Source organism: Callithrix jacchus, chromosome 5, assembly GCF_049354715.1.
Source record: "Callithrix jacchus isolate 240 chromosome 5, calJac240_pri, whole genome shotgun sequence".
NCBI lineage: Eukaryota > Metazoa > Chordata > Mammalia > Primates > Cebidae > Callithrix > Callithrix jacchus.
This window is the reverse complement of record NC_133506.1, coordinates 149,852,712-149,869,815: the sequence shown is the minus strand read 5'-3', so window position 1 is coordinate 149,869,815 and position 17,104 is coordinate 149,852,712. Positions and strand designations below refer to the sequence as shown.

At 39.6% G+C, this 17,104-nt stretch overlaps 1 protein-coding gene across 7 annotated transcripts in view; it reads right to left on the bottom strand.

Moving 5' to 3' along the window:
* Window positions 1–754: 754 nt before the first annotated feature.
* The window catches only part of USPL1 (ubiquitin specific peptidase like 1), a 45,712-nt gene continuing 29,362 nt past the window's right edge, over window positions 755–17,104 (bottom strand). For all 7 annotated transcript variants that reach the window (XM_002748949.7, XM_078375238.1, XM_008998086.5 and 4 more), the window contains 3 exons: window positions 13,918–14,043; window positions 7,888–8,045; window positions 755–2,942 (listed from right to left, as the gene is read on the bottom strand). In XM_002748949.7, coding sequence (XP_002748995.4) covers window positions 1,063–2,942; window positions 7,888–8,045; window positions 13,918–14,043 — 2,164 coding nt within the window. In that variant the 3' untranslated portion in view covers window positions 755–1,062. The remainder of the gene's footprint in view (window positions 2,943–7,887; window positions 8,046–13,917; window positions 14,044–17,104) is intronic.

Genomic DNA, 17,104 nt, shown 5'->3' with positions numbered 1-17,104 from the left:
ACTCAGGCATCCCAGCACTTTCGGGGGCCTGCCCCCACTTCCTGGCTTCTCCCTGCTGTCGGCACAGGTTTTCGGATCAAAGCAAACCTAGAAGCCATGAACAGGGAGGGCCTGAAGGCTGGGGGCCAGGCTACCAGTCCTACCTATAGGAGTGGGAACTGGTGTCTTTTCCAAGCCCGTCTGTGGCCACCCATGGTGGCCAATCAGTATGCACTTCCTCCCCTCTGAGGCCCATAAAAAGCCCCAGTCTCAGCCAGAGCTGAACAGAGGAAGGGATGACCAGCAGAAGGGAGAAGTTACCCTCTCCGCTAAGAGCTTCAGAGAGCTACAGACATGGCAGAACAACCTGCCTGTGGAGAGAAGCTATCCTCTCCACGTCCTCCTCTTTCCTGAGAGCAGCAGACCTCTGGACAACCTGCCTGCAAAGAGAAGCTACCTTCTCCAGGGCCTCCTCTTTGCTGAGAGCTGAGAGGAGTTACCCTCTCCAGGGCTTTTTCTCTGCTGAGAGCAGAACACTTGAGGGACAACCTGCCAGCTGACAGAGGGGAGCTACCCACTGCGGGTCTCCTTCTGAGCTGTTCTAACACTAAATAAAGCTCTGCTTCATCTTGTCCACCCTTCATTTGTCTGCATACCTGGATGTAGGACAAGAACTTGGGCACCACGGGCAAAGAAAGGCACCACCAGCAACAGGCTTCTGGGGGAAGAAAACCACCCACCCCAAAGATCACCCAGAACACTAACATAACCAAAATTTCAAATCTAAAAATTTAATGCACTCAATTGTACAAACTGCCAAAAACTAGACACCACTTTTCATCTTTAACATTGTGAAATCCTCAGACTCTTACAAGAACAAAATAAAACCAAACAACACATTCAATGATTTTAATTTGTGTGACAGACTACATGCTTCATGGCAGAACCAAAGGTAAAACCTTCCATTTTGTTCATGGTTATTACACAAGTAATTACACAAGTCCAGTGTATAAACACTACCTGAACACATAGTAGGTTCTTCTAATAATAAATATTATATGAAAAAAGTTAACAAGCATTTATTCAATACTCAAACAGATATTCATCAAAATGAGGTAGATCTAGTGGGTCACTTGCTAGAGCATTTAATGATGAGGGTGGAAAAAACTCATCGAAAATACCATTCTTCATGGGACTCTCCAAGTTGAATGTTTTAACGCTGGCATTATTTGTCAGAGAATCTGGCTGAACTTCACATGGATTTTTCTTGGTGGGGCTACAATAATTATGGTCCTGTCTCAGATGTGTGCTCTGGGAAACATCATTTAATTCACTTGGTACTGGTGATGGGATACTGCTATCTCCCATTCCCAAATACCTAAAGTCACCTTCCCCATTTTCGGACAGCTCTGCTGAAACAGCAGTTGCAGGAGACAACAATTCTGCTAAAATTTCTTCGTGAGTGTGACTACCATACAGGGAAACACCAGGAACAGTGGTGCATGCAGACTCATTGGCAATATCAATTTCATATGGTAGCTCATTTAACAAGTCCTCTATTGATTCACAATCATTTGGAGACCCACCCTGGGGCACCTGTTCTAGATTTTCACTTGGATCTGTTCCACTTTGTGGGGAAGACATTAGAGCAGCTAATTTCTTCTTTTGTGCCTTCAGTTTTTTGCGAAGTTTTAGACGGAGTTTATGAATCTGACCTTCCACCAAGTCTTCATGGTTTGATGAAGAAATACCATTTCCATGAGAACTGTGGCTGAGTTGAGCGCTACATGAGGTGCTTCCAGACTTTTCCAAAACTTCTGGAGCAGCATGAGCATGCAAGGGGGCAGCTGTGCCATTAGATGATGGAGGAACTGGTGGTGGCTTACTGATGGGAGGAGGCTTAGTCGCACTCCTACGAGCTTTCTTGGATACATGGCTGGCCTTCTGATTTATACCTTTAGTTTTAAAGCCACCAAAATTATTTACCCCTTTAACTGAAGGTTGTAAATCAATTATTGTGTTTCTATTATGAGCTGAAACACAGAGTGGCATAAAAGAAGCACCTCTGCTTATTAAGCCTTTAACCCAACTGCCGACAAATGGCTTCTTCTGATTTTCTTTCAGAGACTGATTCTGTAGTGACCTAGATGTGGTTAGAGAATCTGCTGTAGTTTCTTTTCTCTTCAAATTAGATACCTGAGATGTGACATGTTCTGGTTTTAATTGCTCAGTTTTTGGTGTAAGGAATTGTTTTAACTGAGCATCCCTCTCAGTTTCTACTGCCTTCACTCCCTGTATAAGACCAGTAGCATGAGTGTTATTCGCAAATTTAGTATTTACAGCACCTTCTGTATTCAGCTGTACTGGCTGCATGTTGGTGTTTACAACTTGAGATGGAAAACTTATGCTCACAAATTGGTCCTGGATCAGCTTTTCTTTCAATGGAGCTGATACTGAAGAAGCCATTAGTGATTCTTGTGATTGCAAAGTACTTTTTTTGAGAATTCCTGTATTTTCAGCTACAAGTTTATTTTCTAACAGGAAAGCTTCAGAATTTAACCGTGAAACTGAGGCTGTTTTCTGGGTAGTTTCTTCAAGTATCAAAGGTAAAATATTGTCAACCAAACCTTTTGAACCTGAAAGGAAGTGATCTCCATGAGTTACAGCTGAGTCCTGTGAAAGAGTATGATGGGCAACTGATGTAACTTTAGGGTGAGTTACTGAGGCTGTTTCAGCTGAGGCCGCATCACCCACAGAACAGGACATTGAAGATACTGATTTCTCATTACCGACAGCGTGCTGGTCATTAGTCTTTCTAAGTGGAAGGCAGGCGGCTTCTTTATCTGTCACTTGGGATGTTTTTCTTTCCCAAATAACAATATGTATCTCTGAAGCAGGCACTTCAAATTTCTTGTGCCTTTCAGAACATGGGCCTTTTAAATCATCACATTCCAGCCAACTTCCTGGAGGAGGGAAAAGAAGTGAAAGATAGATATGAAAAAATCACCACCCTAGGTTAACTTTCTTCTTGCCTTTTCAACTGTTCTATCATTGAATACCCACCAAAGGAGAAGACTCTAAAACATGGTCTTGGCTGGACACGGTGGCTCACGCCTGTAATCCTAGCACTTGGGAGGCCGAGGTGGGTGGATCACCTGAGTTCAGGAGTTCAAGACCAGCCTGGCCATCATGGTGAAACCCCATCTTTAAAATAAATAAATAAACAGATAAATAAAATAAAACAACAACAACATGGTCTTGACCTTGTCACCATCATCTGCCATGTTAAAGTCCTTAGACAGAGTATATTTAACTTTTGGAATTTAGAATTTGGTTATCACCTAATTTATCCAATAACATCAGAAAACAGAATGTTTTATATATATAAATTTTCATGATAAACGAAGCTTGTTACCTGAAGGATCAATATTCATTTGAATTCTTGTTTTATTTCTGACCTTGCATTTTCACATTTGTCAAGAGACAATGAGATGATAGATGACAAGAGTTGAAAAATGAGGATGCACTGCCAAATACTGAAATATTAACACACAACTTGGGAAAAGTCCGTTACTTATAGCAGTGTGGTTGCTGGCAGTTACTTTTGCCTTCACAATTTCAGTGGTGCAGTAGTGACAGGGGCCCTTATGTAGTCAGCTACAGCATGAATGAAGAATAAGAAGGTAACCTGTTTAAACCATTCCTTAAATAAAAAAAGACACCCATTAGGATAGATATTATTTAAAAAATAGAAAATAGCAAATGTTGGCAAAAATGTGGAGAAACTGGAATCCTTGTGTAATGCTGGTGGGAATGTAAAATGGTACAACTGCTGTGTAAACAGTCTGGCAGTTCGTCCAAAAGTTAACACAGAATTACCATTGAGACCCAGCAATTCCACTTGTAGGTATACACCAAAAAGAATGAAAAGCAGGGACTTTCAGTTCCTTGTCCACCAATGTTCAGAGCAGCATTATTCACAATAGCCAAATGTCCATCACAGATAAATGGATAACACATACACTACTACTCAGCCTTAGAAAGGAATGACATTCTGCAATGTGCCACAACACAAATGAATCTTGAAAATGTGCTGAGTGAAATAAGCCAGACACAAAAGGACAAATAATGTATGATTTCACTTCTATAAGGTATCTATAATAGACAGATTCACAGAGACAGAAAGGAGAATAGTGGTTACCAGGGGTTTGGGATGGGAGGATGCGGAGGTATTTTTCAATGAGTAGAGTTTCTGTTTGGCTTGATGAAAAAGTTCTGGTGCTGACGGTGGTTGCATAGCATTGTAAATGTATTCAATGCCAATGAATTGTACACTTACAAATGTTACAGTGGTAAATCTTAAGTTATATATGTTTTACCACTACAACAAAAAAATATAAAAAGTACAGCTGAGAAGTAAAGAAAGGTGGCTAGGTGCTAATAGGCGGTGTGAGGTTAAGGGAAGGTATCTTTCTTTCTTTTTTTTTTTTCTGAGACAGAGTTTCACTCTGTCACCCAGGCTGGAGTGCAGTGCTGCAATCATGGCTCACTGCAACCTCCGCCTCCTAGGCTGGAGCAATCTCCTGTCTCAGCCTCCCGAGTAGCTGGGATTATAGGTGTGTGCCATCACACCCAGCTGATTTTTGTATTTTTAGTAGAGATGGGGTTTCACCATGTTGGCTAGGCTGGTCTTGAACTCCTGAACTCAGGTGATCCACCCACCTCGGCCTCCCAGAGTGCTGGGATTACAGGCATCAGCCATCGTGCCTAGCCAAGAGAAGGTATATTTCTCTACATTTTACTTACTACTACATGATAATTTGAAAAAAGCTAACCACAGGCTTAGATAACAACCTTTCTTAATAAATAATCAACAAATATCTGTACTTTCATTAGAGACTTAGCAAAACAATCCACATTTCACTATATAATCAATATCTACACACATCTATGAAACAGAAAATCAATACAAAAAGCATAATGTCATGGTAATTGTGGCACAGCAAATACGTAGCTTACTCTATTTCTTTTTTTGTCTTTTTTTTTTTCCTTTTTGTGGAGAACGGGGTCTCGCTATATTGCCCAGGCAGGTCTCGAACTCCTGGGCTCAAGCTATCCTCCCACCCCTGCCTCCCGAAACCAAATGTAATAAATTAATATATCATGATGTCAAACACCATCATACTTACTACAAAACATTTCCTATTCCTTGGATTATAATAGATCATGATGTCAAACACCATCATACTTACTACAAAACATTTCCTATTCCTTGGATTATAATAGTGAGCACCCAAAGCACTGTCTTTTTCCTAAGGAGTATATTATTTCAGAAAACATTGTTTTAGCAGTAGAGAAGTGACCAACATAGTGGTTGTCATTTTATGTTGCAAAACATGTTCACAGATACTTAATCTTAAATATTTACAGTGTGCTCAGTTTCTTTTCCTTGTCCATATGCATCTATTCGTTTTTGAAGAAAGATTTCTAAGAGCACACATAGAGAAAACTCATTTGATTTCCAGGTGTTGTGGCTCATGCCCGTAATCCAACACTTTAGGAGGCCAAGTAGGCAGATCACGAGGTCAGGAGGTCGAGACTATCCTGATCAACATGGTGGAACCCTGTCTCTACTAAAGATACAAAAATGAGGTGGGCGTGGTGGCACATGCCAGCAATCCCAGCTCCATGGGAGGCTGAATCAGAAAAATCACTTGATCCAGGGAGTCAGAGGTCGTGGTGAGCTGAGATTGCTCCACTGCACTCTAGCCTGGCAACACAGTGAGACTCTGTCTCAAAAAAAAGAAAACTCATTTGACACATCTACCATAGTCACTTTTTCATGCTGAGAAAGACCATATCTTAAGATTATAAGAGAAAATAAGTACTTGCCACCAGGCTTCAAAGGCTTCCTATAAAGAACTAATCTTGAGGCCGGGCACAGTGGCTCACGCCTGTAATCCCGATACTTTGGGAGGCTGAGGCGGGCGGATCATAAGGTTGGGAGTTTCAGAACAACCTGACCAACATGGTAAAACCCTGTCTCTACTAAAACTACAAAAATTAGCCTGGTGTGGTGGCACATGCCTGTAATTCCAGCTACTTGGGAGGCTGAGGCAGGACAATCCCCTGAATCTGGGAGGCAGAGGTTGCAGTGAGCTGAGATTGTGCCATTGCACTCCAGCCTGGGCAACGGAGCGAGACTCTGTCTAAAAAAAAAAAAAGAACTAATTTTGAGGAATGCAAAGATTAAGAAAGGAAAAACAGATCTTTCCTTACACATTCCCCAAAGGGAAAAAGCTAAAGACCAAATTAAAATATTTAATAAAATATAAGATCTGATACAAAAAAAAGTAAACCAAGAACATAAGTCACATAACAGACATAAATTCTGGTTAAGTTTCAAAAGGGAAAACAAAATATGCTCAGAGATCTGCTAAATCCCCACATACACACAAAACAAAACTGTTCATTAAGCATGTGGTTAATGTGGCTACACCCTTACCTACTACCTGAACCTGCTATTTCCCATTAAATAGAAAACTTTATGTATCTTTTGTTTGCCTGTGTCAGTGGTTCTCTACCACATGACCCACTCTGGAATCATCTGGGAAGCTTTTAAAACAATGTTAAAATAGTATTGCCATAGCATGTGCCTTAGTCTCAGCTACTCAGGAGGCTGAGGCAGGAGAATCATTTGAGCCCAGGAGTCTCACAACAGCCTGGGCAACATAGTGAGACCTTGTCTCAAAAAGAAAGATGAAAGAAGGAGAGAAGGAAAGAAAGAGAGAGAGAGAAAGTGAGAAAAAGTAAAGGAGGAAGGGAGGGAGGGAGGGAGGGAGGGAGGAGGGAGGAGGGAGGCAGGCTAGCAGGCAGGCAGGCAGGAAGGAAGGAAGGCCGGTCAAAAACCAATACCAAAAACACCCAATATTGACATTTGGGCCTAATCACCAAGGGTGGTCTAGGGTACAACTTGGAAATGTTTAGAAGCTAACCAAATGATTCTTATATGCTGTCAGGGTTAGGAACCATGCTGAACTTGAAGTGTATTGATCAATCTTTGAAATGCAAAAAAAAGTTAAAATAAGTTGGTTCATATTGTGAAGAACTACTTCCTCTCAAATCTGAAAGAGGGTAAAACCTTAAGGTAATAATTACATTTATAATATAAGTTAGAGTTTGTAAAATGCTTTTATAATACAGTATTGTGTCATCCATTCAAACCATCCCCAGGAGGAAAATAGCAAGTGTGAAGGAGTGTCTCACTTGCTATATGGTTATATCAAAGTGAGCCCTTATCAATGGCCTGATACAACCCTTTAAGGACATTGAGTTATCTTGTCTAAGACAAAGTGCACATTATGAGAAAAACAAATTCAGTATTACACTACATCAGACAAACAGAAGGCAAAAATTCCCCAAATCCATGAACTGTGCTTACTTAGCTTTCTATTAAGAAGTTCAATTACTTAAATAAAGACTTTATCTTGATAGTAGCTGTTAGCAATCTATGTATTTCACAATTACAGAAGGGCTATATAAGTCTAATGTGTAATAACAGTCTTAGAAAACTATGTCTAAAAAATAAAAGCAAAGATGTTAAGTAGGAAGAAAACTGTAAGCAAATAGTAGTATGCAATCTCATTCTTTGTCTAAAAAAGAAATACACCCATGCACCTGTGTTTACCCAAAATACATGATGTAAGGAAAGAAAGAAATTAGGAAGGATACTAAAACCACCATTTTTAATAGGTGCAAGGAGCAGAAGGCCAAGGTGAGAATGGAGAGAGAAACAGCCAGGGCAAAGTTTGTCTTTTTTTAAAAAAAAAAACAGAAAGTCCCCCCCCACACACACACGAGTTTCGTTTTCATGCCAACTGTCTTAAAAGGAAACCTCTAAACACTTACCATCATCTTCTAAAATCCATGTTATAAAATGATTATTTGCTTGATACTGAATTACAGAAGTTATTTGGTAAAGACAGCCTTCAAAGTGAAATGCATAGTGCTGCAAGTCCTTCTGTGGTAAGCCTTCTACAAAGTGCAACATGAATATGGGAGATACTCTGTGGGAGAGAAAGGCAAAAGACGTTAAACAAATGTAATGCCGTGTGTCTGGTTATACAAAAGATGACTGAGGTGAACTAGTCATACATGGCACTTTCAAGGCTAACCGCACGGACTGCTCTAGAGCACCTCCAGATGTGTGCCTTCATCAGAAATGGAGAACTGTGAGAAGCATGTGGCGCTAAACCCTTTTCAGAATGGCATCCAGACAGTTGGAAGTCATCATGCAGTCAGACTCTAACAGACCATTAAACAAAAACTGCTCTGTAAGCTGCTTTGGCTTAAAGATCTCATGGCAGCTACTTTGTAAAACCTAAGGAAAAAAATCCAGACCTTTTAGAATTTTCTTTGGCATCAAGTGCTCGGATTAATTGCTTTTGCTGAGTGGGGTAGGTAATATGTGAAAGAAAGCAACAAACCTAAGATATTCAAAATAAGCATTAATTTGGCCTGTTTCAGTCATTTCAGGAAGCAGAGGGGTCTGTCAAATTAAAAGTTCTACTTAGGAAAAGTCCAACTTGTAACTAAGTAGAGACAAAATACAATACATTGGTCAATTTATTATCAACTTCAAGACAACTGTAATTTCAAAAATATATTTTACCATTACAGCAACATGCTGAACCAGAAAATAGAGCCCAATGGGTCTAAAATAACTAAATTTAACAAAGCTCTCAGGATGTAAGAAAAATGTTGACTACCCCTTTTCCCAATATTTAAACAGCTGTCAAAACTTACTTTATCAAAATTGATTCAGCCCAAATGAACTTGAATCCATGTCCAAATTGCAGATTACTCAGACGGACAAGGGATAATTTATAAGTTAATCTTTGTCAGTCATTTTGTTAGACAATAATCAAGTCCTGCAAACTTTCTACATCACTAAACTCTTTCCCACTTTAAAAATCACACCTACTTCATCAAACCTAAGATTTCAGATGATAACATATGCCAGTATGAAAACATGCTGCCAATGAAACTCGATCATGCCATCAATTTCAGGTATTTCCATTTCAGACAGGTTAAAATGTGAACTGTATGTCTGAATCAATGATCCACAGTAAAACTTGAGATGTATTCTCACAGTGGGGTATGTAGGCTTTAGGCACCTGACTTTTTTTTTTTTTGAGATGGACTCTTAGCTCTGTTGCCCAGGTTTGAGTGCAGTGGCGCCATCTCAGCTTACTGCAATCTCCACTTCCTGGGTTCAAGGCTCCGGAGTAGCTGGACTACAGGTGCATGCCACCATGCCCGGCTAATTTTTGTATTTTTAGTAGAGACAGGGTTTCACCATGTGAGCTAGGTTGGTCTCAAACTCCTGATCTCAAGTGATCTACCTGCCTTGGCCTCCCAAAGTGCTGGAATTACAGGCATGAGCCACCAATACCCAGCCTGACTCTTTAATTACTAACATTTAGTCCCTTGACTTTATATAATACCTTTCAATATACCTTCTAAGGCTAGTTACTAAAAAACCTCTTGATCTCTAGACTATGAAATCTCACTAGTTTCCTGCTTTTACATGAGCTTACACATGGAAAATGTTTTAAGACATATTAACGTGATAAATAACGCATGTAAAACCACCTGACATACTTTTATGATTTTCGTACATTACAAATCTTCTATTCTTTTGCAAATTAATAAAAGTAAAAACTGCCAAAACCAAAATCCACACTCAGCCCAATTCCCTGGATGTAGAAGATACTCAGATGCCAGCTGAGTACAAGCACATTCCCCTAGGTAGTAAGAAATGACTTGTCAGAAACCTCCAAAGTCTGCTATGAGATTCAATAGAAATTTGATTTTCTCAACCATCAAAAAAAGAGACAACAATTGGAGCAATTATACGTTAAGTTTTAAAATATTCTCTTAATTACACTGGCCTATCAGATCAACCAGTACACCAAAGCTGTCCAGGACCTGATGTGGCGTGAAATGATGTAGAACAGAGCCATAATGTAGAGTTTTACAATCATGTCAAAAATCTCAATGTGTCCTCCATACTCCTTTCTATAACTATGAAACTTTTTAAGTCCCAAATGCCCAATGAATTCCAGTTTTTTTCCTATACGTTAACATCTCTCATCTCTGAAGTTGGGATACATATTATCATTGATGGCACACAGTTAAATAGGCAGCATTTCTTTTTTGCTTTTCTTTTCTTTTTTTGAGACAATCTCGCTCTGTTGCCCAGGCTGAAGTGCAGTGGAACAATCTTGGCTCACTGCAACCTTTCCCTCCCCGATTCAAGCAATACTCCTATGTATCAGCCTCCTGGGTAGCTGGGACTACAGGCATGTGCCACCATACCAGGCTAATTTTTGTATTTTAGTAGAGATGGAGTTTCGCCATGTTGACCAGAATGATCTCAAACTCCTAGCCTCAGGTAATTTGCCCACCTCGGCCTCTGAAAGTGCTGGGACTACAGGCATGAACCACCATGCCCGGCCAGCATTTCTTTCTTAATGGCATATTTTTTAAATGGTGCAACTTACAAATAGTAGCATCTTGGAGTCAATCAAATAATATGCTTCCCCTTCCTTTTTCTGTTCCTCTTTGATTCCCCTAGACTCTAGTGTCCTACGTACAATTCCAGTGTGTCTCATTTCCAGCCTCTCGGTTGAGGGTAGAACTTTAACCCTAGGTTTTGTTCTCAGACTTCTTCCTACCCACAATGCCTGAAGTGTCAGTGAAGGATGATGCTCAGAGCTAAGGAGACCAAGTTAGGTTCTCCCTCAACCACTGGAAAACTGGATGAAAGGAATTAAGCAAATTGGAACCAAGAGTGAACAGGAGATTTCAAGCTAAGACCTATTTGCATTCATGTAACATGGGGTTAATATCCTCTTATTTAAAAATCTACCCTTAGGAAAAGAGTAGAAAAGAGAGAAAGAAAGCACAAGGAAACTGTGTTAACCTCTGCTACCCAAAGAGAGCAGAGAAACATTGTGTCCCTGTCCCACAAGGCATACTTAGCCTTGCACTCAAAGAGATTGTGGCAGTAACCTTTCAAGAGTTTGTGAAGTAAAATGAAATCTGATTCTAAGTTCTTGGTGCTCCATGTCACCGTGCTCTGAATGTAACTCCTAAACAACTTATTTAAATAAAAGTAGCAGATTTGGGCTGGGCACAGTGCCTCATGCCTGTAATCCCAGACCTTTGGGAGGCCAATGAGGGCAGATCATGAGGTCAAGAGATCAAGACCATCCTGGCCAACACGGTGAAACCCTGTCTCTACTCAAAATACAAAAATTAGCGGGGCATGGTGGCACGTGCTACTCAGGAGGCTGAGGCAGGAGAATCGTTTGAACCTGGCTGGTGGAGTTTGCAGTGAGCTGAGATTGCACCACTTGCACTCCAGCCTGGCAAGAGAGCAAGACTCTGTCTTAAAAAAAAAAAAAAAAAGTAAAGTAGCAGATTTGGGTCCACTAGGCATAATTCATCTGAATTTATCTATGAACTCTTTTCCAATGGGGAGATATAAGAGATGTGGGTTGAGACAAGGTTTCCAAGGAACTTAATGAGTTTTTAGAATGCTGTATGGTCTTAATTACATATGATACATGATGAACCCAATTACTTTTAGGATATCCCTAAAAACTATATTAAATTTATTTCTAAATTCCATAGACACAAACAAATCAAGTTATACAAATTTCAAAATAATAAAAACACAAAGGACTTAGACCTTGTTATTTAAAATTTAAGTGAAATTTCATACACTTAGTTCAATTTACTTTTGAAGAATACAGGAAATATCCATATTATAAATTCTGCTCATAAATTAGCCCACTGGAACTCAAAACACATTTTCCATTAAAAGGCTGTTTTACCTAATGGACCCATTTCCAAATCAGCACATGAATCTTTAAGGTAAGCAACTTATTCATACAGTTAAAAAATATATATACTACAGTGCAACCAATTAACAGTTTAAACAAAACAATGGTACGACTCTATGTTCACTGCTGGGGCATGGGAAAAAGCAGGTATGAACAGCTAGATGAAATCATATACACCAAGCAGCCTAAAGCAGGTCCATGGTCCAGAGCAGGATGGCCAACTCCATGCTCTGCTGCTCTTTTCCTCACCTCATCATCAACACTTACATCTCAAAACTGACACATGGCAGCCAAGATAGATTACACACTTCCGTAATCTTCAGACAGATCAGACACCTCTTCTTCCTTCCCACTTTGCCCTCCTACACAAATGCTATCAAATAATAGTAAAGGGCAAAAAAGATGCGAGTCCAAAAGGACAAAGAAAGGGAAATAAGCAAACAAGGAGTCAATTAATATTTAGAGGACAGAAAGCAAACAGAGAGGTGGCACCTTACCCAACAGAATGGACAAAGTGAAGACTAAGTGCTGTGGAATGCATGTGCTGATGAGAAAGAAGAGCTTATTTCTCCCAGAGAACCCTTCAAAGTGTGGATATTTACAGCCACAGATGTGGCAGAATGTGGGGATGAGGCCTTGGGCTAAAAACTAGGATGGTGACTCAAAGTGTGTACATAAAAAAGCACACCCTATGCTCTAGGCCCAGAGAGGACCCAGCACAGGCTGCAGCAAAGAGTGCAAAGTGCCAGGAAAGTGTTCCCAGGAAAAAAGGGGCGGGGAATGAGTAAAAAACTGTGAAGCATCTGAGTATTATAAATGTTATTAGTTAAGTGTTTAAAATATTTGGCAAAAACTCACAGTACATAGTAAAACAAATGAAAACAAGACAAATAATTCCAGGAAAAATAAAGAACTGTAAAAGTGAAACCTAACTATGTATAGTACTTGGCTGAAGAGGGACTAACATACGTATGTTAATAACAATGCAAATACCGAGTACTGATTTAGCCAAATATGCAGTTGCATTGGAAGAACAGGGAAAGGCTAAACCGAGATGAGGCCCAGATGCTGGTGTGAGAACCCGAGTCTCAACTGCTATAAAAGAACAGACTGTATTACAGTAAAATAAGCACATCAATTTGAAATGTCAAAATAAATACTATCTTAATTTGAAGATTTAAAGTAGATACATGGAGAAGAGGACAGGGGACTACTGCCCTTTGTTCCTTTAAGCTTGTGATTACTGATGAACTGAGAATTTATTACTTCAATAGAATAAATCTTTAGGAAAGATTCTGAGGGGTTTTTGGCACATTCAAGGGCATAAAGGTTAATGTTCCTGGTTCTTTATTACATCAAATTAGACCTCAAAACATTTCCTTAATGTACAATTAGACTGACAATGAAGAGTAAAGAGGATGGGTACACGTGTGAGTGCATTAACGAGAGAGAGAGACAAACTGCCTGAGATGGAAGTGACCTGTGAGTTGAGAGAGATGGGCTCTGGTAACACTGGAAAAGGTGATGCTGACCAACCTCCCACTGAGGACAAACAGAAAAGCTGGCAAAATAGAATGAAAACACATCTGCTCAAGGGCACCAGATAGCTTACAAGATGACGAGGAATTAGCATGCTTAGAAGAAGATGGAAATTCAGACAGATGAGCCTGTGGCTCATCTTTGAATCATCTTAGTTCTTAAAATCTGATTAAGGAAACCCCAGAATTCTAGAAACTCCATGCACTTGGCAGAGGAGAGAAAAACTGAAGCCTGATACCTTTAAAGAAGAAAAAAGGCAAAAAGGAGGAAAGACACCAGAAGAGTGGGGCCAGGGAGTCAGCCTAAGTTGGCTCTTTAGTGGCTTCACCAGTGCCAGATAGATCGAGGTTGTTGGCAACTCAGAAATATATGTTAACTCAAATTTCAGAAAGGTAGGTTGTTGTCACCATTCTCAATTCTACACATTAAGAAAAATGTAAGTCCACCTTCATTTGATACTAAAAATTATAAGACAATTTTAACTCACTTTTCCAATATCATTTTTCTTATTTGTGATTTACTGTTGCAATTGTTACATGGACCAAAATGGGCAGCATTAAGTGGGTGCCACTCAGGGATGACATTTGTAAAGGTGACCAGACTCTTCATACACCTATTAAAAAATGACATAATAAATTCATTAATGTTAAATGCATTTACATTAATTTAAATCAATGTCTGAAAGTATTCTTCCCCTTTTTGGTGATTCATACTTTATTTCCCCAAATCATTAATACGGCAATATTCTCCCCTACCCCTAGTAAAGAAGCTCTGTGAAGATGTTCCATGTTAATTACCCATAGCTTTCAACTATGACATGAAGCAAGAAAAAAAAGACAGGGTTCCTCAACAATACCACTGATACTTTTCACCAAAGAGCCTCTGCTGTGAAGCACTGTCCTGTGCACTGTGGGATGTTAAGCAACACTCCTGGCCTCTACTCACCAGACGCCATAACAGCATCCAGTTGCCTCCAGACATTGCCAAATGTCCTGAGGGGGACAAAATAGCCCCTAGTAAGAACCACCATTCTAAGGTTGTCAAATTTATTAAAAGCTCACCCCTTACTCAAATACACTGGCTAGCCAGTTACAGACAGCGAAAAATGAAAAAGGGTGTTTGCAAATACAATCAGGAATACATACAACTTAATTTTTTTTAATCCTTAAAAATATATGGCATTAACTGTGAACAAATTTTGTTTTCGCAGGTTACACAAGTTCTAAATTTGCACTTTCATCTGAATACTTGAGAGCAGCAGCCATCTAAAAGGATGATCTTTAAAGGTGTACACTAAACCTCAACTGTATCCACTTTAATAAAAATGTTTTTAATTAAAAGAGCAGTTACCTGGTCATTAGAGAGATGCAAATCAAAACCACATTGAGGAAAAAAAAAAAAAAGAGCAGTTACATATTACTTAAGAGACACAAGCTTCTCTTCTAAACAACTGCAAACACTGACAAATCCCGTGAGAAAGCACCGTCTGTGAAAAACAGATCACTACTCTGGAAGTTAACATTTTAAAAGCAAAGCAACATAAAGGTCTCAACAAATGCACTGCTTGTATTTCCCCTAAATTCTTAAATTTTCAAAGATAACTGTTAAGTAAAGGCTCCTATTTTTTAGTTTATAAGAAGGAGACTGTCTCAGCAAGGAAGTGTTAATTCTCCATGTGCCATCTGATGTTTCTGAGCATCTACTATGTGCAAGGAGAGCACGGCACTGGATACTCATCTTCCAACAACTCTCAGAGGCAGGTGCTCTTCTCATCCCATTTTACAGATGGGGAAAGTGACACATAGAGTGCAGTGATAAATAACAGAACTGAGATCTGCCTCTGAATACTGTTTTTAACTGCCTCCAGGTTACACTTTCCAAGTTGGGTAAAAAGACCCTGTACTGGCACTAAAAACAGCTTCATAAAAACAGATGAATTTGCTGGACAGTTCTCCTTCAGATTAAGTGGAAATAAGTTTTAAGTCATGACATATTAAAACACTCCATTTTAGCTTTCCCCCTATAACTACTTTCATTTTTAGGACAAAGGAAGGTTGTTTTTAAGAACAAAGAAGTATACAAAAGCAGCTAGTGGCTTCTTTCTCTTGAGCTCTCATAGTTTGTGCTATACATCTCCAAAACACATTTATCATCTTGCATTCAAAGCTAACATAAAGCAGCCAAAAGATAAGATTAATTACAAAGTCACTGGCCCTCTGTTATGTGTTCATGTATTACCTCGCTACCTAAACAGTGAATTTGGCAAGGATAGAGACTATTTCCTGTGCCTGAGTTCCTGACGCACAGAACATACTCAACTAAAAACTGTCAAACAACTAAGATATGGATTCTAGAAAAGTTACAATTAAGCTGATTTTAATCAACAAGCTTATTTATGTTATTTCAAACCCAGGTAGTGATTAAGGAGTATACCACAGTGAGCAAAGTCTTAGAAGCCAGAAAAGCCTAAGTGTGTCTCCTGACTCTGCCACTGACAGTGTATCATCTTGGGAATCAATCTGACCCCCTTCAAGCCGTCATATTCCTAAGTGCCAAATGAGGACACTAGGATCTTCCTCATTGAGTTACTGTGAGAAATAAAACCAAATAATTTATATAAATCAATGATAGAAGACTTGGAAACGGATGTGTTCTCATATTCACTTGTTTACACTAAATTATTTAGGTCCTAGGTATGAATAAAATGTTAATTCTCACCCAGTTCTAGTGAGGTTTTGGCGAGTGTTACAAAAGTTTACTTAACAAAAAGTTTCATATGAAAATGTATCTGACCCAATTTTATCAGAGTAAAGCAGGCCCTTTGGAGAGGGGACGTGGATTTCTCCTCGGAGCAGTCATTATGTATCTTTGTTTCATGGCTTCTAACACGATGAAACTATTTCCCTGTAACACCACCATGCCCGTATCGCTGTTGCCCACCAGCTGCCAACTCCCCACATTCATCTATCTCAAAATTCACAAAGGGACCAAACCCTTGCGATATTCCTTGGATATGTCTGCTAACAGTTAATTTCAATGATAACTTCTTGTCTATAATTTTTTTCAACTCAGGAGGGTTAGCTTTGCTCACAATGTCTACTCTGTGGCTTCCCTTACCCTGTTCTAGTAGATCTGAGTTATCTGGTTAAAAAAAACAAAATTACTTTGTTGCTTGCATTCCCTGAAGCATCTCCCAGACTGAACTCTCCTTGACTGTTCCTTAAATTTCTAAAAAGGATTTCATATTTAGATAATGAATATCTAAGTAGTACATACATATATATATTTATTTATTATGTATTTTATTTGAGATGGAGTTTCACTCTTGTTGCCTAGGCTGGAGCACAGTGGCACGATCCTGGCTCACTGCGACCACCGCCTCTGAGGTTCAAGCGATTCTCCTGCCTCAGCCTCCTGAGTAACTGGGATTACAGGTGCCCACCACCAGGCCTGGCTAATTTTTTATTTTTAACAGAGACGAGGGTTTCACCATGTTGGCAGGCTGGTCTTGAACTCCTGACCTCATGATCCACCCACCGCGGCCTCCCAAAATGCTGGGATTACAGGTGTGAGCCATGATGCAGGGCCTTCGAAGTAATATTTTTATCTCGCAGTTTACTTTAGTAACTTTGAGAGACTTCAAGTTTTCTAACTTAAGCAGGTAAGTTAAAGAA